Here is a 26,972-nt window from a genome sequence, read left to right on the forward strand (position 1 = left end):
CGGCCCCTGTCATTCCTACCCTTTTGGGGGCCATGCCGAGATATATGTATATGTAGGAGATACATATATCACCAGTGCTAACAGCGCACAAGCTCGGGGTACCCGAGTGGTATTGCACATATACCTTCACGGGGAAAGTATAAGGATTCAATTCCAATAGTTTTTGATGGATCTCAATGTTTTCTTGCTGCTTTAACATTGAAAAATTTGCAATAGCGGAAGCCCAAAATATATCTAGTAGCCCCCCCCCCCCCCCCCATAAAAATCTACGAATTTTGTTCCGGCTCCTTGATTGGGCGGACCTGGGTTTTATTCACTGGTAAAATGATTACAAATAAAAAATTTTCGTGGCCCTCATGGGGGATATATCCGAGAAGTCTCCAGGTCAGGGGCCCCACGGAAAAGTAAACGGGTTTCATTTCGGCGGGCCTTGGATGAATTTCAATGATTTTTGTTGTTTAACATTGTAAAATTTGCAACACCGGAAGGCCGAGATAGATCCAGTTTGGGGCCCCACTAAAAATCTGCGTATTGGATCCCGGGAAATTGGATGGGGGCCCTGGATTTTGTTCGTTGTTAAAATGAATACAAATGAAAATTTTTCGTGGCCCTCACAGAGGGGATGTCTGACAAGCTTCCGCCAGATCGGGGGCCCCATGGGGAAGTTGGCAGGTTTCATTTTGGGGCACTAGATAAATTGCATTTTAAAATTCTGCGAATTGGGTCCCGGGAAATTGAATGGGGGCCCTGGATTTTGTTCGTTGTTAAAATGATACAAATGGAAATTTTTCAGAGCTACTGAGTCCGTGAGCGACTGAGTAAGTTTGAGAGTGAGTGAGTGAGCGAGTGGGCAACTGGGTGTGCGAATGAGTGGGCGAGAGAGCTTTTGAGTCCGTGAGCAAGTGAGTGAGTTAATGAGCGCAGGGAAATGAGTGAGTATGTGAGCGAGCGAGTGGGTGGGTAAATGATTGAGCGAGCAAATGGGTGAATGAGTGGGAGAGCGAGCTACCAATTTCCTGAGTGGGCGAGTGGAGGAGAGAATGAGTAGGCGAGCGAACGAGTGGGTGAGTGAGGGAGTGATCGAGCGAGCTACTGAGTCCGTGAGCGACTCCGTAAGTTTGAGAGTGAGTGAGTTAGTGAGTGGGCAACTGGGTGTGCAAATGAGTGGGCGAGAGAGCTTTTGAGTCCGTGAGCAAGTGAGTGAGTTAATGAGCGCAGGGAAATGAGTGAGTGTGTGAGCGAGCGAGTGGGTGGGTAAATGATTGAGCGAGCAAATGGGTGAATGAGTGGGAGAGCGAGCTACCAATTTCCTGAGTGGGTGAGTGAGGGATCGAGTGAGTAGGTGATTGGTTGGGCGAATGAGCAGGCGAGTGAAAGAGAGAATGAGTGGGCGAGCGAATGAGTGGATGAGTGAGGGAGTGATCGAGCGAGCTACTGAGTCCGTGAGCAAGTGAAATAGGGAGTGAGGGAGCGAGTGAGTGGGTGAGCTGCCAAGAGAAATAGTAAGGGAATGAGTGAGCGAGAAAAACGGCTTTAATTATAAATATGTAAGGAAATGGAAATTATGTCGAAAATTATTAGTTAAATACAGTATGTTTTTAATGAAAATCACCAATTAAACAATGTAATGAAAAGTTTGTCGAAAATTACATCTCCTGTTATATTTCCCCAAAAGAAGTGCTAATTTTTTATTTCGTTTTTTGAAGCTGTAGTTTCATGAGCCAGTTCTCGAAAATGTTTTTTGTCACCCACGTGGTTTTATATTCTCTCTTCCACTCGCCTGCTCATTCGCCCAACCAATCACCTACTCACTCGCTCCCTCACTCACCCACTCAGGAAATTGGTAGCTCGCTCTCCCGCTCATTCACCCATTTGCTCGCTCAATCATTTACCCACCCGCTCGCTCGCTCACACACTCACTTATTTCCCTGCGCTCACTAACTCACTCACTTGCTCACGGACTCAAAAGCTCTCTCGCCCACTCATTCGCACACCCAGTTGCCCATTCGCTCACTCACTCACTCACTCTCAAACTTACTCAGTCGCTCACGGACTCAGTATCTCGCTCGATCACTCACTCGCTCTCTCACTCATTCAGCCACTCGCTCAGTCGTTCACCCTCTTGCTCACGGACTCAGTAGCTTCGTGACGAACTGTTGTCGGTGAATTTTATGTTGATGAATTGGCGGACGGTGAATTTTCCCGTAAACCATTTGGCTCGGGACAGTGCCCCGGTTGCCCAGTTACAGCCCAGGGTCTCATAAATATCTGATATTAAATCAAACTTCTTCACAGCCACTGAACCCGGGTTTTAATTTTCGTCAACAGATAGCAACAGCAGCGGAATTTCGATTTTATTTAATTACTGAGGGGCTCTGCCCCCCGGCCACCAGTGGATCCACCCCCCCCCCTCCCCGTTTTCTCTTTACAACATATCCTGTTCATTTCGTCCCACCTTATCAGATTGCTATGAAAAGCGACGTGTCAAAGCTTACTGACGAATTTTAAAATAGTTAAACGGAAAAAAAGGAAATGCTATTCATCAAGTACCTCTAGAAAACTTCTCCATGGGGGGGTCCCATGGACTGGGGCGCTGTTGGACCACGAAAAATTTTCACTTGTATTCATTTTACCAACAAATAAATTCCACGACTTCCAGTCGAAGACTCGGGACCGAATTCACAGAATTTTAGAATGCAATTCATGTAGGGCCCCAAAATGAAACCTGCCAATTTCCCCATGAGGCCCCCGATCTGGAAGTTTGTCGGACATCAACACTGTGAGGGCCACGAAAAACTTTCATTTGTATTCATTTTAACAACGAACAAAACCCAGGGCCCCATCCAATTTCCCGGGACCCAATACGCAGATTTTTAGTGGGGGACCTAGATTGAATTAATCTCTGGCTTCAGCTGTTATAAATTCCACAATGTTAAACAACAGAAAAAAATTAGATTAATCCAAGGCCCCCAAAATGAAACTTGTCAATTTCCACATGGGGCCCCCCGAATTGGAAGCTTGTCTGACGTCCCCCGCTGCGAGTGCCACGAAATATTTTCATTTGTATTCATTTTACCAACGAATAAAATCCAGGGACCCAATTCGCAAATTTTCAGTAGGGGGCCCCAAACTGGCTTTATCTCGGCCCCCCTGTGAGGGGTCACGAAAATATTTCATTTTTATTAATTTTACAATGAATAAAATCCAGGGCCCCGCATCCAGTAGCGGGCACCCAATACGCAGATTTTTAGTGAGGACCCAGACTGCAAATTCTACAACGTTAAACAACAGAAAAAAATTAGATTCATCCAGGGCCCCCAAAATAAAACCTGTCAATTTACACATGGGGCCCCTACTTGGAAACTTGGCGGACATCCCCGCTGAAGTGCCACGAAAAATTTTCATTTGTATTCATTTTACTAACGTATAAAACCCAGGGGCCCCCAACAAATTACCCCTGACCCAGAAAAGAATGAGATTCATCCTGGGCCCCCAAAATGAAACGGGATCCCCGACTTTGAAGCTTATCGGGCATCATCCCCTTAGAGGAGAAAATAAATACTTATATTTCTTCTCAATGATCATCCCCCGTGAGAGCCCGGCAAATATCCATTAGTCGTATAAAATCTAGCTCCCCACGCAATTACTCGGGGCCGAATTCGCAGATTTTTATGGGGGCCCCAGACTGGATATACCTTGAATATTATTATTTTTTTTTTCAATTTTAAAGCAGCAAGAAAACAATGAGGTCCACCAAGGGCGCCTGGAAACGAAACCTTTTAACTTCCCCGGTATATGTGCAATACCCCTCGGTACCCCGACCCTGTGTGTGTTGGGAGCACTGGTGATATATGTAGTCAAACCTCGTTAATGAGTCACTCTTGGGAGAGCAAAAATATAACTTAGTAAGCAGAGAGTAAACCATAGCTGTGCCAATTCCTACCTGAGGACAATTGGGACTTCCAAAAAGTGACCCAGTAAGCGGAGTGACGTGTTAACCGGGTGTCGAACTAACGAGGTTTGACTATATGTTATACATATACATACCTCTCGGCATGACCACAAGGGCATGGCTGACAGGAGCCGGAACGATTCTTATCACGTTTTGATTTTTCACACTATAAATTAACCTTTTTTACTTTTCATGACCCAAAGACGGAACGTCGATTCGGATTTTTATGACCCAAAGACGAAACGTCGATTCGGATTTTTATGACACAAAGACGAAACGTCGATTCGGACTTTTATGACTCTGAAGATGAAACGTCGGTTCGGATTTTTATGATCCAAAGACGAAACGCCGATTCGGACTTTTATGACGCTGAACACGAAACGTCAATTCGGATTTTTATGACTCACAGACGAAACGTCGATTCGGACTTTTATGACACTGAAGACGAAACGTCGGTTCGGATTTTTATGACTCACAGATGAGACGTCGATTCCGACTTTTATGACGCTAAAGAGGAAACGTCGGTTCGGATTTTTATGACCCAAAGACGAAACGTCGATTCGGATTTTTATGACCCAAAGACGAAACGTCGATTCGGATTTTTATGACACAAAGACGAAACGTCGATTCGGACTTTTATGACGCTGAAGATGAAACGTCGGTTCGGATTTTTATGATCCAAAGACGAAACGTCGATTCGGATTTTTATGACGCTGAAGATGAGACGTCGATTCGGATTTTTATGACCCACAGACGAAACGTCGATTTGGATTTTTGTGACACTAAAGCCGGGTTTTCCTAGGAGTAAAACTTTTGCGCTGTGTGCAGCGTGAAAACGCTTATTGGTTAAAAACTTGAAATTCAGGTTTTTTTTACTAATCAGCATTTTTACGCTGCGCGCAGTAGAAACCTGCTCCTAAAGCCGGGTTTTCCTTGGAGCAGGTTTCCTATGCCGCGCGCAACGTGATTCGCCCAGCGCGACACGCCGTCCACTCACCAATAAGAAACGCGGTACGACTGTTTTCCTACAGAGCGCAATACGGCTCACGACAGCGCTTTACGTCGGGCGTGATTGGAGGATTGTCGAGTGATCATAATGACGGACTCGCATCGCGACGTCCCGGTTTCGAACCACACCGTCACAACAGTGGTGGGCGTCCTTGAAGTTTTCTGTAGTTCCCAACTTCATGGCGCAAACTCGAGCCGATCTCCCCTTTAAAAAATCACGCCATAGAGAGCAACGGACCTACAAACAGGTACAAATGCACGGTAGTTCAATCGTTACACTTCACCCCACTTCTGAAATATAGATGGCAGCACTGAAAAATCAGGCAACACTAGATGAGTACCCAGACTGTTAGGTACACACACTTCCGACACAAATCACTAGGTGGTAAATTGTCCATAGATGACGATAGACCTGAGTTGTGCTTGGTTTAAAAAAAGGAAGAGGGGTGGGTTTACATTGCTAACCGACACACACACACAACCAGGGCCGATCCCGAACATTTTTCAAACGTGAGCGAAAATCAACCCTCCTAAAAATAGTTGGCACCCTAAAAATCAGTCCCTTTCAGTTTTAGAAAAAGTGACGGCAGATGGCAACACTACATATAACAAGCATTACACAGAAACAAACTTCCCACATCAAGGTTTCCAACACATACATAACTTCCAGCATCACCCAGGTCGTCTTCGACCACCTGCTAAAATCTCGAGACACAACAGCAGGTCGATTTGGTTAAGGTGTGCTTTTTAGTTGGCGCCTTTTGTGACCGCGAGACACATTTTGTTTACATTTTGATTAAGAGTCTGTTTCTGAAAACACCTTTTTTCTCTCTTTAGTAATAGTATAAACGAATATGCGTACATTAAAAAAAAACTCTTCCATAGTTTATTCTTCTTGAAGTGTTAACACGCCTATCCCCTGCACAGAATTGAAAAAAAAATTAGAAAAATTAGGCATTTTACAGAGAGTTATTTCCACGGTGTCATTTATAATGTGGATCAGTGATATTTATAAAACCATCAAGAGAATTAATAGCATTCATACCGGGAACCGTCAGCCTCTACAAGATTGTTTGGGAACCATGGTACTCGTAACCACAATAAACTAGCAATAGGAAAGAGGGCACCACTTTGTCTTAGCTAGTCCTGTCCCCCTCTGACATTTAAGAGCATTCATAGAATATTCATGTCATATTCATAGAATTCATTGAATGCTCTCGATGATTCAATGACTGGAAAACCATTCGCACATAATGACACCCTGGAAGCTATAAAATTCTGTATGTCCAGAGCAGAATTCACTGAGCTTCATTCTTAGAAACGAAAAATGTCTGCAGTTGATGTGTCTTATGAATATATCTTAAGCCGACATAGCTGGAGATAGACTTGAAAGTCTGGGGGGCCACGATGTTAAATCATATATATGTAAATACATTATATCTCAGTCGGCTTTACCTTCAACGCTGGGGGGCCCCCCATGACTCTCGTATCTCTGCCCATGTAAGCTGGGTCCCCACCCAGCATGCTAGGCGATTCTTAGCTGTGCAAAACATGTTCCACAAAGAAGTGTTTACGTAAAATCAGCCATTAAAATAGCCTGCGTTATGCTAGCCACACCTCAAAACCAGTTTCAGTTTTTGCATGAGTTAAGCTGCATAGTACTGCGGGTGTGAACCCCGTTTCAAAGTTGCTGTCAATAAACAAGCATATAGAAAATTCTACACAAAATAATGTACATATATTTTTTTTCAAATAAGACTGCTTTATTTCTGTTTCCATATGCCTCGCTTCACAGAGCGAGCAAAACTTTTTTTTAATCCAGTCACTGACTATAACTTTACATACAATCGGATACATTTCACAAACACAACAAGGACTACCAATCAACACCTGATCGCTAAACAAAAAAAAGACAATCATTTTAAATAAATGACAGTTTCCATTGGTTTCAAAGTGCTAAAAGCACTTATTTGCTGAACAAGAAACAAGTTTATAGTATTAAACTCGAATTTTGGCACTCGAGTTTGCATCTATTGATCATAACTTTAGGTATCTTTTCCAAAAGTAAATTCAAACATTAAAAAAAGGGAGAGGATCTTAAACGGTAGGCAGTCTAAGTTCCAACTAACGATACATTGTTAGTGAATGTTTTTCCATGAACACTAATCTCAAAGAATACTGTTAAATAAAACTGGAACTCTACTTAGATCTGATTGTATTTGACATTTAAGCGTTGTTTTAAAAAAATAAAATGCTAAAAATACGATAGTGTGCATGAGAGCGTTAGCCAGAAAGAAAAAAAAATCCCTGGATAACTATTCTCAAGTAGATTATGTTTCATTTCTTGTCGATTGAGAACCCAACAAACAGATACGACACAAGTGAAATGAAACATAAGCTATCGTTGTGTGAATTTAGTCACTAATGAAAATGCATGTGACACCTGAAATATTGTCCCTCCCTCTACAAGACGTAACACTAACCAAAATATATCGAACATTATTTGAATTTCGAGAAGGGGGAAACTATAAAAGCTCTAAAACAAAATAAAATGAGAAACAATAACAAAATATTAACAAAAAAAACCACCCGCAATTCGGAAATTAGCAATCAGGCACACGTTTCAACACATATTTCCGTTATATTGTTATTCTTAAACATTTTCTTTCCAAAAAACAGACTCTGTATATTTATTTTTTTTGGTGTGTGTTTTATATGTATATTTTTGTGTGTGTGTGTGTGTTTGGTTGGTTCTGCTGATTTTGACACTTTCCGAACCCTTATGGTGCAGCCTTATTTTATTTTTTTTTTTGTGTATGTGTGTTCTTTCCAATAATTAAACTAACTCTGGAGCGACTGTAGATGTGGTGGCCTTCCTCGAGATTGCTGCTGCTGTTGCTGTTGTTGTGGTGGTGGCGGCACTTGTGAAGGAGAGGCCTGCACTTGAACTTGATCCTTAATATACTTTTCGACCTGGAAACAAAGTTCCATTTCATAAATCAGTGATTGGGAAAAATAATATGTAGTAAACCTGTTAACATGATCAGTACTGAACTTGAATATATTGATATTCCTGTGTGCAAAATTTATCATCAATAATTCACCGAAAAATCACTACTAGGAAAATTCATCAACAAAGCCACATAGTGAGTGAGTCAGGAAATTGAGTGAAGCAGGTGAGCAAATGAGCAAGAGTGAGCAGGTGAGCAATTCATCATGCAAGTCAGGAAATTAGTGAGTGAAGAAGATGAGCAAGAGAATGGAGCAGTAAGTCACTCATACATTCACTAGCTTATCAGCTCATTCACTCGGTAACTCACTCATTGATCACTTGTATGGTCGTTCACTGTCACTAGTCAATGGATCACACTCCAATGGTCACCCACTCTGTTAAATGAATCACTCCTATGGTCACCAACTCACTTATATGGTCATTCACGCTTACATCAGGGCTTGACAAGCGCCAGGTCGCCATGGCATTGTCAATCCCTGATAGTTTTTAGTCAGCCATGGCAATTAAAAAATTGACATTGGTGCCCGAAATTTTCTATGTGCAATGACTAAATTAGAGTCTGAGGACAATGGCAAAACTTTTGGATTTTGTGTAACTGTTTCCACCAACAGGAAGAAAAAGAAAATACCACCAAATCCAGGAAAAGCCTAAAAAATTATTTTGGCCGTTCTTCTGGAGGGGGAAAAGATGTCTGGTTCCTAGAAAATTTGGCTGGCACCTAATTTCTTTTTTCATTTGTCAAGCCCTGCCTTACACATCTCCCCTCTTTACAATTACGTTTAAACATTTTGTGGCACAACCAAAGTGTGAGGACAAAATACTTACAATTTTTCGCACGTGGTTAACAGCATCGCTGTCTGCTTTACCGATTGCCTTGCAGTCCTCTGGTCTGTAAGGTGGAGTTATCGTCACTTGATTCATGACCACGATATTCTTGTCTTGCCAGGTCACTTCTGTTATTCTAAATGAATCAAGAGAAAGAGAAAAAATTAAGGAAAAATATCCAATGGCCTAACAAATATAGGTACCACAACAAACAGGAAAATAACATTTGACCGACGGTCACTAAAGTCTCGCATTAAATTCACTGAGTAGAAGCGAGTGTTTCATTCTACGACAGCAAAAGATAAAAACATTTTTCTCCTTTTACGATTCTTTTATTTTTTTAAACATTTTTCCCTCTCAAGAAATATTTTTTTCTTTCGAAAGAGTTTAAGCTGCAGTACATACCATAAGATACTTGCCCGATGAGATTTTTACTATAAAATTGCTATGGAATGGGAAATTTAGTAATTTGATTGCTAAATTTTTTATTGTGATTTATACATTAATATTATGAAAATTTTTATAATTATATTTTTAGCATTATATAAATTGTATATATTTTAAATTTTTAAAATACACTGTTCCCCACAAATAAAAAATGCTGCTTTATGAATTAAATAGAAATGGATTCAAATACTGTGAAACCTCACCACAATATATCATCCTAATCTTGTTTGGGGACTACCTATAGCCTAACGTTTCTCTTCTCGATATAATGATATGCTTTATCACGTCAAATCCCTTTAGACTTTGAACAAAACCTGACTCTGCCCACTGGCAGTTGTGAGTGACAGGATGGGACGAACATGTTTTCAGGAGAAGAAAACTTACAATGGCATCCGGGCTCAGGGTTGCTGAAATAAGAGCGTTTCGAAAACCCAAGATATATTTCGGGATTCCCAAAATAAAGTGGATCATGTTAGATGAGATATCTAGGGATTGCCGCTGTAAGGGTTAAAGAATCAATTTTTTTTCCACCACTTGTTACAATTTTACATCTAATTAAGAAAATGTCAACCATTATTTACTCTGAACTAGTTAATGCATCATAAAATTTATAACTTACTTCCTTATTTTCCCTCTTTAGATGTTCTTTGCCTTTTTTCAGTACCTTAATACGTATCTTGTCGAGACATTCTTTCAGTTAGTGAATTTTGCGTAATTCGTGCTCACTTCCACCTTATTGCAGTAGGATTCTATTTTGAGTTTCATGTTCTTATCTTAGAAATTCACCCTGGCATAACTTCTTTTACATAAAGAGAGTACGCTGATTCGAATCAGTTTGAGTAAAATCACAATTTAAATCACATGATTTTTAAAAAAAAATCTTTGATTTAAATCACAAAATTTAAATTCCATTTTTTCTTTGTATTAATTTTAAGTGATATTGAAGTAAAAGTAATCTGGTAGGGTATGCATGTTATTGATATGTGGTAGAGTTCATGATTAAAAGTAGTATAGAAGATATTTGCGGTAAATATAGATTTCTATTTAACCCCAAGATACAGTGCAGAAAGAAAGCTGCTCTATTTCAGGTGATTTTAATCTTTATCGAAATCAGGTGATTTTAATCTTTAAATGCAATTTGAACGAGGTGTTTAATCCGAACGTTGATTAAGCGCTCCTGAGGACAAAATCAGACAGGAGCATAGAGCACTATGGCGCTCATGAGCAACAGGTTAAATATGCCTGGGATAGATGAAAGATGACAGCATTAACAAAATGTGGTTGTTTGAATTTTATGCTATTTAAAATCTAAAATCACGCCATCATTCTATATATGATTAAACAAATACAAATACAAATACAACGCCACAACAGGCAAAATGCCCAACGAGGTGGCTGATAAAAAGATGCCCATAAAAATATGGTTGTCATATGTTTCAAAAATACAGCAACCCAATTAAAAATGCAATTAACACAAATTACAAACAATATATACACATGATAAAATATTATACAATGCCCATATAGAATACTTATGGTTGTCTTATTCTAAGAATGGATAGCTTCTCGATTTACCCCAACATGTTTATCGTATTTCTTTTTAAACGTGTCAATTGTGTTACAATTTACTACCTCCGGGGGTAAGCTATTCCATTTATTAACAACCCTATTGGAGAAAAATTCCCTGCGACACCATAACCTTGCATTGTCCCTCACCAATCGATACTGGTGTCCCCTTGTAAAAGCAGTCGATTGGCGGTGTACTAAAAGTTCATGGTCCATCCTATCCATCCCATTGAAAATTTTGAACACTTCGATCATATCTCCTCGACACCTGCGTTCATCCAATGTAAACATATTCAAAAAATGAAGTCTTTCTTCATAACTCAAGCCCTGTGTGCCAATAAGGACACGCGTAGCTCTTCTCTGCACCCCTTCAACCAAGTCTATGTCCCTCTGTAGGTATGGTCTCCAAAACCTTACAGCATACTCCAGTCCAGGACGAACTAAGCCTCGAAAAAGAGGAAGAATGACTTTAGGAGAACGCGAAGAGACCTTTTTGAAAATGAGACCAAGCATTCTATTCGATTTTTTGACAACCGCTGAACAATGTTCAGAAAACTTAAGTCGCTCGTCAATGAGAATTCCCAAATCGGTGACTCTAGTTGCATCCGGGATAGTGACACCATTCAACTCGTAAGAGAACCGTTGGTTGTTCGAACCAAAATGAGCGACCATGCACTTATCTACGCTAAACGTCATGCTCCATTCATTTGCCCATGCTGCAATCTTGTTTAAGTTGGTCTGGAGCAACTCCCTATCGCTTTCATTCCCGATTACCCCCATTAGCTTCACATCATCTGCGAATTTGCTAGTAATTCCATCGATACCCTGATCGAGTTTATCGATAAAAAGTGAAAAAAGTATGGGGCCAAGGACACTTCCCTGAGGAACTCCACTTGTGACGTCTGTCCAACCAGAGAATTCCCCGTTCACCATAACTCGTTGCGACCTATCTCTTAACCACGATTCTATCCAATTCAGCAAGTTGCCCCCTATTCCAATCTCGTGTAAACGCTTCAAGAGTTTGCCATGTTGGACCCGATCGAATGCCTTCTGGAAATCAAGGTAAACAACGTCGACATTTTTGCTCTTACCCAAAGCCTTAGTCACGTAATCATAGAAGCAAAGGAGGTTAGTTACACATGACTTCCCCTTCCTGAACCCATGCTGATTATCCGACAATACATTATTCTCGTCTATCCACTTCACAAACTGCCTTTTGATGATAATTTCCAAAATTTTCGAGAGGGAGCTCGTCAAACTCACTGGACGATAATTAGACACCACTTCTCTACTACCCTTCTTAAATATCGGAACAACGTTAGCCAGTTTCCAATCTCTCGGGACGATACCCTCAGCAACACTACTCCTGTATATCTGTGCGACTGGCCCCAACAATTCATTAGCACCTTCCCTGAGAACCCTGGGATAGATATCATCTGGTCCTGGTGCTTTGCTTGCACATACATTTCTTAGAAGATTTAGGACCTCCACGTCTTCCACTTGAATATCGTTGAGCGTTTTATTACCCCATGCAACACCCGTATATCGAATATCATTATCTCCATTAAAAACCGACGCGAAAAAGTCATTGAAAGCACTACACATGCCTACATTGCTCTCTACTTTTGAGCCTCCTATCGAGAGGGGGCCAACTGTCCCCTTACATCCATTATTGACGTATCGAAAAAATGATTTTGGGTCAGAGCCAATGTTATCTGCCAACCTAGATTCAACTTGCTTTTTACTATCCCTTATCGCTTTCTTCAACAGTCTTCTTTTATCAGTAAACAATGATAGGTCACCTCGTCCACTTTTATACTCTCTGAATGCTCTTTTCTTTTCAAGATAAAGGTTCCGCACGCTATCCGTGAACCATAGAGGGTGTGATGTACAAACACGCTTTTTTCGAACAAAGGGTATGACGTCGTGCAAAACAGAGGACAGCTTCGTACTAAATTCTTCCCATTGACTTACCACCCCTACTGATTCCAACCGGTCTTTGAAAACTTCCGCTAACCTTCTTCGCAAAACATCAAAGTTAGTTCTCCGAAAACAAGGAACCAATCTTTTGTTATCAACCTTACCCGAGGAAAAGTTACAGTGAACTCTCCTTTTTTCATCCGAAAAAGTGGGGATTTATTGCAATAACAATCAAAATTCTGAAAAATAATTTCTTGAATGTATGGGAGATGGAGTAGAAACCAAATGAGACTTGGCAGCCACATACTGGTCAATTAGTCAAGATCACCGGCAGGCTTTTCAAATCAGCAGTGGTGGCCTGCAATCCTGTTCGAGGTGACAATAATATCAACAATACCATTGGGAACCTTTATTTAGGCCTGGCGGCAATCTCACCACTGAGCTGACATGTTTGCTGACATCTGGAAATCTGAGCAGCACTGACAACGCCATCTATAGTAGAAGGCCTCCGGGCAAAGCTTGTGACGTCACTGAAGGTCATCTCACCTAGATTGGCCCTATATCAGGCCAACACGCGTGCCATCTTTACCCCTTTTTTGTAGTATATCCAACAACAATAGGTGAGATGATCTTCTTCAGTGCAGTCACAAACTTCACGCTGAGGCCTCCTAATATAGATGGTATTGGCTTTGACCATTAAACAATCATAAGACATTTAGCTTAACCCCTCTCTTTTCCATCACCAATTGGCAGTCATCTCAATAGCCAATCAGTGCTTCTTATTCCAGATTAAAATACTTCAAACAAAACCGAGAAGTGGGAAGCAACAACAACAAAAAATGAGAACTTACGTTTTCGTGATTGCCATGTAGAGTTTCACACCTTCTGGTTTCACTCCAGAGGACAAAGCTGCCACGAGACGTTGCTTTTCATTGATGCTCTGCTTAGCACGGCCAGACAACTGCAAAAGTTTATTGCAAAAAAATAAATATTCATGCACAAGATAGCACCATACAAGCCACCATACAACTTTAGTGATCTATAAATGTTCCACAGATCCTTCAAGTGATCTGGAAATGTGTCAAAGCCGCTAAAGTGTTTGAGATGTGTCGCGGACCCCTTAGGTGCTCTAAAACTGTGCCATGTGTTACTTCAGAATCTGGAATGGTGCCATGGGCCACTGAAATGAATCTGTGTGTGCCCCGGGTCACTCAAATGATCTGTGAGTGTGCCGAAAATGTGCCATAGGCCACTTAAATACTCTGGAATTATACCACGGGTCATTTAAGCTATCTCTAAATGTGCTACTTGGTTCATTTTTATAAAATAAGGCTAGAGGTAGCGGGACACATCAGGTAACCGTGAACTTCATATTTGGCAAGCAGGCAATGGGTTTAGCACATACAGTTTAGAACAGAAATATCCAACCTTTCTCGATTCACAAGCGCTGCATATGCCCATCATCAAACGAAGAGCACCCCCTGAAGGCAACTTTGGCATAGGCTATGACTGAAATCTGCAAAATTGTAATCTTTGGATGAAATTCTTGCAGGTGTTTAATCGAAATGCTGATCAAGTCCTTGCAAACACGAAATCGGATAGGAGCACTCTTGGTGCTCACGAGCAACAGGTTGAAGATGGCTGGCTTAGTGGGTGGGTCACAATTAATTTCTTAAAGAGACATTTTGAGTTCTTAGCATTGGAATTAACAGAAATTCATTATAACATACACTGGTGTAAGAAATTAAGAGAATTTGCAGACTTGGTCGATTATCTCTAGAACTACTGTACCGGTTTTAATGAAATTTGATATGTACATACATTGCTACAATACAAAACAAATAACCATTCACTAATTGTAATACACACGCATGATCGTGCGTAACACTCGTTGGAGTCGGAAGGTATGAAACAGCGGTTGCAGAATAAACAAAAAGATGGGTTAATAGGGGGTATGGTCCCCCTCTTACAGATATACAGGTCTCGCAGCGTGATTTCATACTTGAAATAAAGCCGTTTATCATTTCCTGTGGCAATTGGTCCCACTCGTTCAGCAACGCTGTTTTCATTCCCTGGATGGTTCCCGGAAGGGAGTTGCGAGTGCAACTGCCCTCCCCAGAGCGTCCCAGACATGCTCTATAGCGAGATATAGATGGCTTTTTTCTCAGCCAGAGATATCAAGGAAACAGTTATTTTCCGGATATTATGCTGAGGTGAGCTCGGAAAGAAAAGTCATCACATCTCCGCCGGGACTCGAACCCAGGCCCTCTTGCATACCGGGCAAGCATGCTACCATCTACACCGTCCCACCCGGGGGCCATTTCCTGAAGTTAAGAGAGGCTACTAATGCCTCTACTTCAGCGCCTCACGACACAGTGCGTGCAATTAGGAAGGCAGACTCATGTGTCTCCAGTGGTGTAGATGGTAGCATGCTTGCCCGGTATGCAAGAGGGCCTGGGTTCGAGTCCCGGCGGAGACGTGATGACTTTTCTTTCCGAGCTCACCTCAGCATAATATCCGGAAAATAACTGTTTCCTTGATGCTCTATAGCGTTAAGGTCTGGAGATCTGGCTGGCCAATCCATCAGGCGAATATCCTCACTCTCTAGAAAATCGTCGAGCAGAAGAGCTCTACGTGGCCTCGCGTTATCGTCCATTAAAATGAACTCAGGGCCAACTGCGCCCCCTGAAGAGGTGAACATAGGGATCCAAGACCCCATCCCTATACCTCACACCAGTCACAGTGCCTCTTTCAAAGACATGGAGAGGTGTGCGACCATCCAACATGATGCCTGCCCAGACCATTAAACCTCCTCCGCCATAATGGTCGATTTCGCGGACATTGGAGGGTAGGTAGCGGGTCCCTGGTTCTCTCCAAATAAACGTACGGCGAGAATCAGTGCTTAGGCTGAACTCATCAGTGAAGAGAACGGTCGCCTATTGATCCATACTCCAATCTCTATGCACCATGATAAACGGATTCTCCTGTCCGTAGAAGTGAGCGGGACGCAAACAGCAGGTCTTCTTGCAAACAACCCTCTCTCATGAAGTCTTTTGGAAACAGTCACCCTTGATACACGGGTTCCTGTGGCTGCATACAAGTCACGAGAGAGCTGAGAAGCTGTAGCACTCCTGTTACGCCTCGCTATAATCGACAAATGGTGATCTTCTCTGGCCATCATGGCTCTTGAACGACCTTGCCCAGGCTTTCTCTCGATGGATCCAGTATCCTGGAACTGTTTCCATAAGTTACACAGGACGCTGGGAGTTAAATTGAACTGTCTACAAATCTGGACTTGAGATTTGGCCTTCTAGCCTCCCCACAATTCGCCACCTCATTCCATCATCTAAACGTTGGTGGTTACTCATTTTTACTGTTACAATTTGAAATTAACCGATTTCTGCAAAATAACACCAAGAAATTCGCCGAGGTGTGCTAGCGAACGAAATGCGTCTTAACTTACGCGCGCTTATAAAGCCTGTTTCTCTACTGGCTCCGCCTACACACATGTGTACGCTTACATATTTGACGTACAAGATTTGCAGTTTTGTCTAGAAGCAGTGGTTTTACATTCAGTTCAGTTCATGAAATTCGATAAAATATGCAAATTCTCTTAATTTATTTCACCAGTGCATAAAGGTATTTTCTTCCCAAATTAATTTTTTCAAAAATGTTTTTTACACCAGAAAAATAAATTTTTGATCTGGAGGGGATGGAGGCATGAGCTCCCCATCTCCCCTCCTGTACATCTCTGATTCCAATATGCTCTAAGAGATGGGGGGGGGGGGGCAGAGCTAACGAAATTTGGCTGGGAAGAAGGGGTCAAAAATGGCTAAAAATCTGCTGACGTAATACATGAACAGCCCCTTATTATGAATTTTTCATTCTACGTGTTTAAACTCAGTTGTTTGATCACCTGTGTCAGCCTAATTGGGACAATTCCTCTGCATCAAACAAAATGGCATGGCTCTTCTACTGCACAAAAACACACAATTTGTCTCATTCCTTCCCAATAGCTTAGAATATCTGGGAATCGGTGGCGTTATCAGAATAACCGTTATATAATTTGGAACATTTTTTTATGGTATTCTCTTACTCATGCATGAGATTCAAATCCCTTCCTCTTTTAACCATCAAAACACTCATTAAAAGCTTGGCTGATACATCAAACACTGAAGGATGTATATTTTGATACACTTATGCTTCTTTCACCACAATTTAGGATTATTTGGAAACTTTGTAGAAAATTGCGGATCATTTTCACAAAATTAATTTGCATATGATGGAATGGAATTGTTCAACTGTGTGTAAGTACATGTACATGGCATAAATGTCTAAAAATTAAAAATTGGAAGGACATGATCAAATGAAGCATCGCTAACTTGACATCTGCCCAAGTCGACATGCTCATAAGTGTTTGGGGTGTCGTGTTATCTAAATTCTAGTGTATTTTCATCAGCAATTCTCCCGATAGCCAATAAGTAATAAATTCCCTTTTATTGCCATTGGATTTTGCTCGAGGGTCCTTATCACTAAAATATTACTGGGAAATGAAATATTACATAGATTAATTTAGCATGAACAACAAAGGCTTCTGAGCAGCAAGTAAGAGCAGTCTGAAGGAATTGGCGCATTTGAATGGGGTTTGCAAAAAAAATTCTCACATGGGGGGATTTTTTGATACAGCATCAAAAAAAGAAAAAAGTGCATAATTTTTGTCAGAACAGGAAAAGTCAGTCAGGAAAACTTTTTGTCAGCTACATGAAAGCAAATCACAGAATTCCACAGAAAACTATACCTTCAATCTCTTCTGTATCTGAAACACTTATAAAGCTTCAGTTGGCAATTTGTGTGGTCCAGGTAAAACACACAACTTCACAAATAGTGCTTTATCCACTAGTGTCAACATCGCAATGAAAACCTTAGCGCAGCAACAGGAAATCTATAGACCTGATTTGCACATATTTCCAATGATTTACTTTAATGCAGTGCCATCTATGAACAGAAACCTGGACTACATAAATTTCCTGTACCCAAAAAAAATCCCCCTCTGTGAGAATGACTCTTTCTGCAAACTGCACTCAAATACATCAATTCCTTTAGTTTTTTTTAATTAATTTTTCAACTATTTATGAATTCATGGGACGCCCTGTACATTAAGACCCAATTCGATAGGGATTTACAAAGTGATCATTACCAGGAAGTGTCTGTTACAGTAGGTTCTGCTGTAAATGAAAGTCTCTGGAACATTACTGTATTCCCCAGCATTAGCCGGAATGCCGTAAAACTCGAGGGACACCAGCCTTTTTGAATGTTGGGGGGGGGGGGGGGTCTGGTCTGTTCCCAGCATTCCAGGAAAAGCAAGGTTAAAAAAAAAAAAGATTGCAGTATAACATTCAGCCGTTGTGGTGGTCGAGTGGTCATAGTGACGGACTCGCATCGCGGGGACCCGGGTTCGAGCCCCACCGTCACCACAGTGGTGGTCGGCTGAAGTTGGTTTTCTGTGGTTCCCAACTTCGAGGCGCCAATGCGAGCCGATCTCCCCGTTAAAAAGTCTCGCCACAGAGAGCAGTAGTCCTACAAACAATACAAATATTCAGTCACTACACATCACTCACTTCACTTCTGAGATATAGATGGCAGCACTGAAAAATCATACACAACACTAGATACGCACTCAGACTGTTAGGTACACGCACTTACACTTCTGGCACAACTCACTAGGTAGTAAATTGCCTATGGCAATAGACCTGAGTTGTGCTCGGTGTGGAAGAAAAAAAAAGTATAACATTCAATTAGGTTGTCATGACTACTAAGAAATTGATATTGCCATCTGAAATTTGCTTTGTGAAGTTATTAAATTGAAGGCTGAGAGCAGCGCAAAATGTTTTGAAATTTATAGCAACATATCTGCCAACATGAAATAGATTTACTATGCCCTGAAAAAGTCAAAAGCAGCATTATTTTGGACCATTTTCTTTGGGTAAAAAATAGTTTGATGCCTAAATCCATTCTACTTCTTCACCAAACACCAACTCTGACCATATCGCTATATTGCAATTTACTGCCATTAATGAGATAGGATGGAAATGAAGGCGCTATCTATCGGTGGTCACCTCAAGCTCATTAGGGTAGGGAAATGTCTTATCTATATCCTCCCCCAGATTCAAACCCGGGACTGTGACAGCAACCTTCACGGTGTGGTAGATCAGCATCTTACCACCATGGCACTCAGGCGCTACTTGAATTCCTTCCGGTGCCTAGATTGTTTTGAGTTTTGTCCAGCCCAGCATTCAACCAACTGAACAAAATTTTAGAATAAAGAAATTTAAGAATCTGTGACTTGAATTTCCAGGCATGCCAAAAAATACGGGTATCCTTAGCATGCTGGTCTCTCACTGTTTTCCGGCACCGCTAATGCAGAAGAATATGGTACACAGGCCCGTGTGACAGCTTAAAAGTTAATAGAAAAAAAAAAAGGAATCAATATTTTTTCATTTAATACACAAAATGATTTTGAAAGATGTTTTTTTCCTAAAGCAAAATGTACACGCATACCACATAACATCACTTCCGCTATTTTCAACTGAAAAATTAACTTACTTTCCCAATGTCGAGTGGTGGCAATGCTGCAGTAGTTCCATTGGCCGGTACAGGTGGTGCTTCTTTCTTTACACATATATCTTCCACAAACTCCAAATTTATAATGTGAACATCATTGATGTTTGCCTTACCGCTGGAACTAGGACATTCTGGAAAGGTTACTTAAGGGATAATACGCCACATAAAAGACAAGCAAAAAAATATGAAATAACAGCACTTTAAGAAAATATTTCACTTAAACATATGAAATAACAGCAATTCGTTGATTAACACATTTGCTACTAGTGCTGCATAGTGACCTACTGTAATGCACCGGTTACCCCCAAAGCAGAATGTGCCAAAATCTGTGACGTACGTCGTCTAATTGTTTTGCGACATACGTTGCAGCTACTACAGCTACAAATTAGCGCTACTGCAGAACAATTTGGAAAAATTTTAAGAAAAAGTGCAAAAAAACACTATTACATGTATGGGGATTTTTACTGCAGAACATTTCCAGTCAGATGAGGGCTCGTCGCAGAACAGTGCTAAACATTCTGCTTTGGGGCCGGTTACATCTGAGCCAAGCGTCACAAATATGCAATATGTGGTCTTAATTTTTCAGGATCACTGCACCAAACAATGTACGGTACTACAAACCAGTGCCACGAAAAAAATTTTACGGCCAAAGCCCGAAATCAACCAGTTAGATTTTGTTTAACTGACCAATATCAATTTTGGACTTTGGCTAGCCGGTTCCTTAGCTACGGCAACCCTGATGATGAAAGGACAGGTTTAGAGGGGGTTGGTCATTCCCCTAATTGCGAATATGGCCAGATGGGTGTACAGGGGCAAGCTTCAGTAACGCTGCAACAGTATCAAGTGAACACAGCTCTCACAATAGTCAGTATCTTTATATTAACACTAAAACAAAACCATATCACCATCACGACACTAAAAAAAAAATAAAATATCTATTCTGTAATTGATTATGATACTTATATAATCAATTATATTGAATAATATTATAATAATTGATTAACCCATCTACCGTGCTCATAGGTGCCAACTCAGAGTTGGAAAATCTAGTTTATCCTGTGATAACACATTCCGCATCAAAGTAAACGTGTCAAACGAATAAAAGGGGAAAAACCGGAGATTTTTCTTTGAAATTGCAACAGGTGACCATATATGTCCGTTTTTCTGGGATGTATTTTTCCCTTGTCCTGATTTTTTTTTAGCAATAATTACCCAATTTGCTTAATTTAACCCATGATATTTGGTGACAATTACCGATTTTTCTTACTTGAAATTCTGATTCCCCATATTTTTCCTCAGAAAACGGGGTCAGCCTGAAATTGCAAGCACTGGAAGAGTATTTTCTTTTGGGATTTTCCATTCAAAAAAGCTCAATTTAATGAGTTTTGGGGATTTTTCTATGAAGATACAATAAATTGGAAGACAGTTTTCAGACTGGAAGATTTTAATAAGGCTGAAAAATCTGAAGGCTTCAGGATAAATCGGAAGCATTGGCACCTTTGCGTGCTAATTTGGCATCCTAAAATTTAGGCTTACAGGTAGAACACTATGAGAGAAAAACTGATATGAACCAAGATGGTGTTTTAGCACCCCCAAATAGTTCTTTGTTCTCACCCCCCCCCCCCCAAGATCAACTGGAGCTAGCTCATACATACTAAACTCCTGACTAAACTTCTTATTTATGGCTTCAGCGATGATTATTCCATATAACCTTTGAACCCCGCAAGGGAGGGTTTAATTTTGAAAAATCCGTTCTCAGTGAGACTATATTGCAATAGCTATTAAAAAAAATATTGACCAAATTTCATATTTAAAGCTTCAGCGGTTTTGGCTCAGTGTGATCTCTTGATGTAACCTTTGAACTTTTTTTTTTACCCCTTGGGCGCAAAATTTTTTTAAAAAAAACCTTAGTGAGTATTCAAGTCAGGAAATAAAACTATCGACAAAATTTGATATTTACAGCTTCAGCGGTTTTGGCTCAGCGATGATGAATCAGCCAGGACATGTTATTTTATATACAGGGTGGGCAAAAAGTCAGTAGCAACTTTAAAAATGAATGAAAACCGGAAAAATAACCGAAATAAAAAACGGTTTGCAGGGTTAACATCGCTAGGTCACAGGAATTTTTTAAGCAGGAAAAAAAAAAACAGCCGATAGGTGACACTGGGCCTTAGTGCAAATATGCAATGAGACAGTTATAAGAACTTGCGCTCCTAATCCACAACCACTTCACAGTTATAAACCGTGTATGTGGACCTGTTGCACTCTGACACTGCTGGATTTGTGACTCACCTGTAATGTGTTATCCCATGGTAGTGGAACACATACTGCTGTAATAAACAATTTGGAGGCATTCTGTTTGTTTTTTGCATTTTTTTTATTTGCGTACTTGAGTGCCACCTATTGGCTGCTTTTTAGATTTTTTTTTCCTGTCAAAAAAATTCCCTTAACCTAGCGATGATAACCCTGCAAACCGTTTTTTATTTCGGTTATTTTTCCGGTTTTCATTCATTTTTAAAGTTTCTACTGACTTTTTGCCCACCCTATATATAAAATAACATGTCCTGGCTGATTCATCATCGCTGAGCCAAAACCACTGAAGCTACAAATATCAAATTTGGTCAATAGTCTATTTCCTGATGTAAATACTCACGAAGGTTCTTTTTTCGAAATTCGACCCCCCCCCCTCTCCCCTCCAAGGGGATAAAAAAAAAAGAGGTGCAAAGGTTACATCGAGAAATCACGCCAAGTCGAAACTGCTCTGAAGCTATGTTTATGAAATTTGGTCATCAGTTTCATTTCATGACTTATAAGACTAAGAAGGGGTTTTTCTGAAATTTGACCCCCAAGTGGGAATCATAAGGAGAAAGTAATTTTTAGATTACGAAATCAATGTGAACGAAGCCGCAAGTTATAGCTAGTTCATCATATATTACCTTCAAAGTTCAAATAAGAAATTTGATCTTCTCGTAAAGTCAAACAAGTTTCTTTCAAAATTGTAACATTTCATCAAGATTTGAAGGATGAGGACAACTGACAGTGCTGCTTAAGACCCCCCCCCCCCCCCAAATAACCTTGGAAAGCCTTTCCCATGAAGTAAAGCTTGAAATTTCTTCCGAAAGACAACTATTGGTATTTTGGGAAAGAAGCCAAAGTGATGAAACAATAGGTTTAACTATGTGATTCCATATACACAAGGTTTGTTTAAAAAGTATCCAACCATAATTTTTCATGCATAAACCAATGAAGCTACAGTGCCGTGATTTGGCACACGTATGTTTGGTGTTTATGTAGGCAATCCTAGTGTGCATGCTTGAATTTTTTTTCCTTGCCTGCACATCTCAGAAGATCTGTTGAGTTTCGCAGATTGTCTCCGTTTAGGAATTGCCAAACGTGACAATTTAATGCGGTAGCGTTGTTCCAGTTTTTCCTGCCATTTTGTCAAAAAAAAAACAACTAAAATTTGATGGTACTCACTAACACTTCCTCACTCATTGATGATCTACCAGCAACTGGCAGCTGCTTCAGGCAAGAAAAAATTCCCACATGCACATTAGGATCGCTTACATATGGGCTCCAAACCATGCCTCCCGAGCTTCACGCACGAAACGTTATCATTTATTCATTTCAGTAACATTGATTGACTATGACAAGTGACCGACTTACTAGGCTGAGTGATGATTTTAAAGGCCTGTCTGTGTGTTGTCCTTCAGTGATTTGCCAAATTTCCAGTGAATATTTATGGGCATTATAACAGAGCTTGATCCCAGATGCCAGGACTGTTAAAAAAAAAAATTGGTATTGGCACCTATCAGTTTCTATGTATGTTTACTAGCTCAAGCAAAAGAAATGCACTTGGCTCCTAAAAAATTTCATTGGTGCCTAGTTTATTCTTGATTTGTCAAGTCTTGCATTTTAATATAATTTATTACAAAACAAACAACGTGCATTCCCAACTTCAAGGTGTGAAATGCAAGCCAATCGCTGTCAATAAGTCTTGCTACAGAGAGCAATAGACTTACAATGGTACAAATATTCAAGCATTGTACTTCACTCAAAGTAGAAGGGCAGAACTAAAAATTCACACACACAACACACTATACACACTCGGCCTGTTAGGAACGATTCCGTCACAAATCATTCTGTAGCAAATTACATGTGGCGATACTGAAGTTGCACTCTGTTTGAAAGAAAGAAAAAAAAGACAAATAAGGTGGTGGTTTTTCTAATTTCGCAGCTGGTACATCAAATAAAAAAACTTGACAGCTTCAGAATTTCATATCGTGAATGCTGTGGCAATGTTGTCACAGCCCATGCCCCCTTCCTTTATGTAGATGTGACTTTATATGGCCTCTAGCATGAGATATGGGTCCTTTTTTTCCACCTTCCTATTAAGCTGTTGGGATTAAACAGGTTATTGAATTCGCTGAGTGCTAGTGCAATGACCACACCAATCACAATAAATGTCAAATTTTCATTCCGGACAATAATTACTTCACTTGGACCCCTAGACATTACTAGGGCTACGATCTTTATGAACTAAAAACTGACAGAATATACTCTATAAAAAATGCATTTATGCCTCAAAAAACTAAAAATATGCCCTAAAAGTAATGGAAATATGCATTCATGAATATGCTGAGCGTATCTTCCTTGAAAAGAACAAAAATTTACAGGAAATTGCCAATCAGTCAAAAATGACGCCAAAAAGGTACACAAATGAAACGACCAAATAGCTAGTATTGTAGAAAAATTGCTGAAAATTGTGCCAAAACGGTAAGTAAAATTGCCAATCGTTACTAAAATCGCTAACTGCGGGAATTAAAGCTGGGGAAGAGAGCTTGAGAGAAAAAAATCCCTTTCAATTTTTATGCTGAAATATGTAAAATAATGCTCCTAAATATTAAAATATGCCTTAAATTCTGAAGATCACGAAAAATACCATAAAACTACTGGAAATCATGAAAAATTGATCTATCGCATATAAATAACAAAATATGCAAAATGCATAAAAATCCCTACATATCACGTTTGCATATATACTCTACAGCCAACATGAATAATTCATAATCACTTTATTTAAATATATTCCCAAACCCGAGAATTCAATGTGCCCTCTCTCGTTTAACAGTCAACCTATCTCTTGACTTGTTAGCATGCCAATCCAGTTATTCTGCATTTATCTCACTTCCAACACAACCCTCCTCTCCCTTTTATGTTAATTTTCCACAAAAATGACTCGTTCAGAGTGTTCTAGGATAGTGCCAGGGCTTCCTCACCACATGACCTACTCGTGTTTCTCTGATGGGAGATGAATTCTTATCCTGGAGGACCAGCTGGTAAGAGCTCCACAACTTCCGGCTCTGAATAGGATCTTGAAACATCCACAGACCCAGGGCCAACCTTGTCTGTAGCTACCTTGTGCTTGGTCTCGCTGAGGTGGGAATCTATTCCTTTTAATGAATTCCCTAAGCATCTTGAGGATGAAGGCTCTTGGGATGCCTACCTCATGCTTGATTTCACTTGTCTTCATATCCTGAAGACCAGACAGGACCCAGGGGCTCCGGCCCTTGAGAGATATTGTCTTCATATCAGTCACCCACACCATGTCACACTGAGCTGCTCTCAGGTGCAGACACAATGGCGATTGTTGTATTTTTTTTCTCTGCTGAACGAGAGCAGATAAAATTCTGGTTTCAGGCACCAGCCCATTTTCTAAGGCATGGGTTAAAATCTCACCAGATGCCACTATGCTTCGCTTGACCTTTTAAACATATCACGTTTGCTTAAAATCTCTAGAACCAACGAGAATAATTCATAATCATTTTATTTACATCAACATGAAACCCAAAAGTTTGATCTGCTCTCTCGTGCAACAGTCAGCAATCTTTCTCTCGGCTCCTTGGACTTACACCTTGATACAATCATAACACATTCGTCTCGTTACCAACACCAGTGGCGTATTTACAGGGGGGCTTAGTGGGCTGTAACCCAGGGTGGCAAGTTTGAAAAGGAGGAAAATTTTAGGAATGAGTGGCTAAAAAAATAATATATACTGAGAGAAGAGCAGCCAAATTTTATAATTACAAACCAGTGCCCAGAGAGCGAGAGACTAGGTGACCTAGAATGTTTGCAAGCATGCAAGTAAATAAGAGTGTGTGTGAGCATTTGAATGGCTGAAAGAATGACCTAGTGCATTTGCAAGCATATGAATGGCTGAAAGAATGACCTAGTGCATTTGCAAGCATATGAATGGCTGAAAGAATGACCTAGTGCATTTGCAAGCATATGAATGGCTGAAAGAATGACCTAGTGCATTTGCAAGCATATGAATGGCCAAAACAATGTGCAAGCATGTGGATGAGTGACACGGTGTGCAAGCATGTGGATGAGTGACACAGTGTGCAAGCATGTGGATGAGTGACACAGTGTGCAAGCATGTGGATGAGTGACGCAGTGTGCAAGCATGTGGATGAGTGACGCAGTGTGCAAGCATGTGGATGAGTGACGCAGTGTGCGAGCATGTGGATGAGTGACACAGTGTGCAAGCATATATAAGTGACCGGAACGGTATTATGTGAATGACCAAAAGTGACATAAAAAGTGTGCAAGCATGTGAATGGCCGAAAGAGTGACCTACAGTGTGAGCAAGCACATAAGTGACCAAAAGGACTTAGGGACACGGGCATCTTTACAGGCCTGGGGGGGGGGGAGGCAAACTGGGTAATAGCACAGGGCTGAAAATTCGAGGAACAAGTCAAGAAAATTTAACAAGTACAAGAGAAGGGCGGCAAAATCTGTGAATCCCACAAGCAGCAAAACAGTAGATACGACTCTGTCCGACACAATAACGATCCACTACCACACAGTGCAATAGATTCACTAATCCTACAATACACAAGTCACAAAAAATAATTTCGAGCGAACAAATGCCATATATTGATAGGTTTTTTTTTACACTGGTTCCAAGCATAGTTCAATCAGGGCATTACGTGAATACTGCTGTGAAATAATTGAATGTTACAATGGAGTATAAATACATTATTTTATCCACACAAGAAATATAAGCAGTGGTGTAGGAGGATGGAAATTCAACAAAAATCCAAGTGTACACACACGGGTATCACACATGAGAGAGAGAGAGATGAAGGTTAGCCATTATACACAAATAAACAAAGGATACTGAGAACGAGGACTTTGGTTGGAAAGTCGAAAGCGATGACTTCTCCCTCGTATTCTTGACTGAAGCATGTGCGGCAGTAAACAACGGTACCTACGGTAAAAAGAGTAAATTCTACGGCATCTTCCGCCATACTAGTACATTTCATTATTGTTAGCGGAAGGAGAAGAATGGACAGAGGGAGAGGAGGAGGAGGGAGCCGCTGACCTCGCTAGCCAGCTGTTGCCAACGCGCAGCTCCAAAAGACAAACACATCAATCCCAGGATGATGTCACTCCGTACGCGATGGTTTCCAACAGCTGGCTGATGCGAAGATGAATTCAGGTGAGTGAGATGAGAGGACGTGGGTTCGATTCCCCACAGAGACAGTTGAATTTTTTTTTCCTGAATTTCATCTTCGCAACCAGCCAGCTGTTGAAAACCTTCCTATGGATAGCGGG

General features: G+C 40.6%; 1 protein-coding gene across 1 annotated transcript; it reads right to left on the reverse strand.

Annotated features, from left to right (window-relative positions):
• Nucleotides 1–7,692: 7,692 nt before the first annotated feature.
• Nucleotides 7,693–26,972, reverse strand: LOC149068054 (protein LSM12-like). The gene is made up of 5 exons (XM_089251539.1): nucleotides 26,536–26,972; nucleotides 19,335–19,483; nucleotides 13,583–13,692; nucleotides 8,799–8,934; nucleotides 7,693–7,933 (listed from the first exon to the last, which is right to left on the reverse strand). The coding sequence occupies exons 1-5, from the start codon at nucleotides 26,678–26,680 to the stop codon at nucleotides 7,802–7,804; spliced, it is 672 nt and encodes a 223-aa protein (XP_089107665.1). The 5' UTR covers nucleotides 26,681–26,972; the 3' UTR covers nucleotides 7,693–7,801.

Source organism: Pholcus phalangioides, unplaced genomic scaffold, assembly GCF_987345545.1.
Source record: "Pholcus phalangioides strain wild (caught in Gottingen) unplaced genomic scaffold, Ppha-v1.0 ptg000027l_1, whole genome shotgun sequence".
Lineage (NCBI taxonomy): Eukaryota > Metazoa > Arthropoda > Arachnida > Araneae > Pholcidae > Pholcus > Pholcus phalangioides.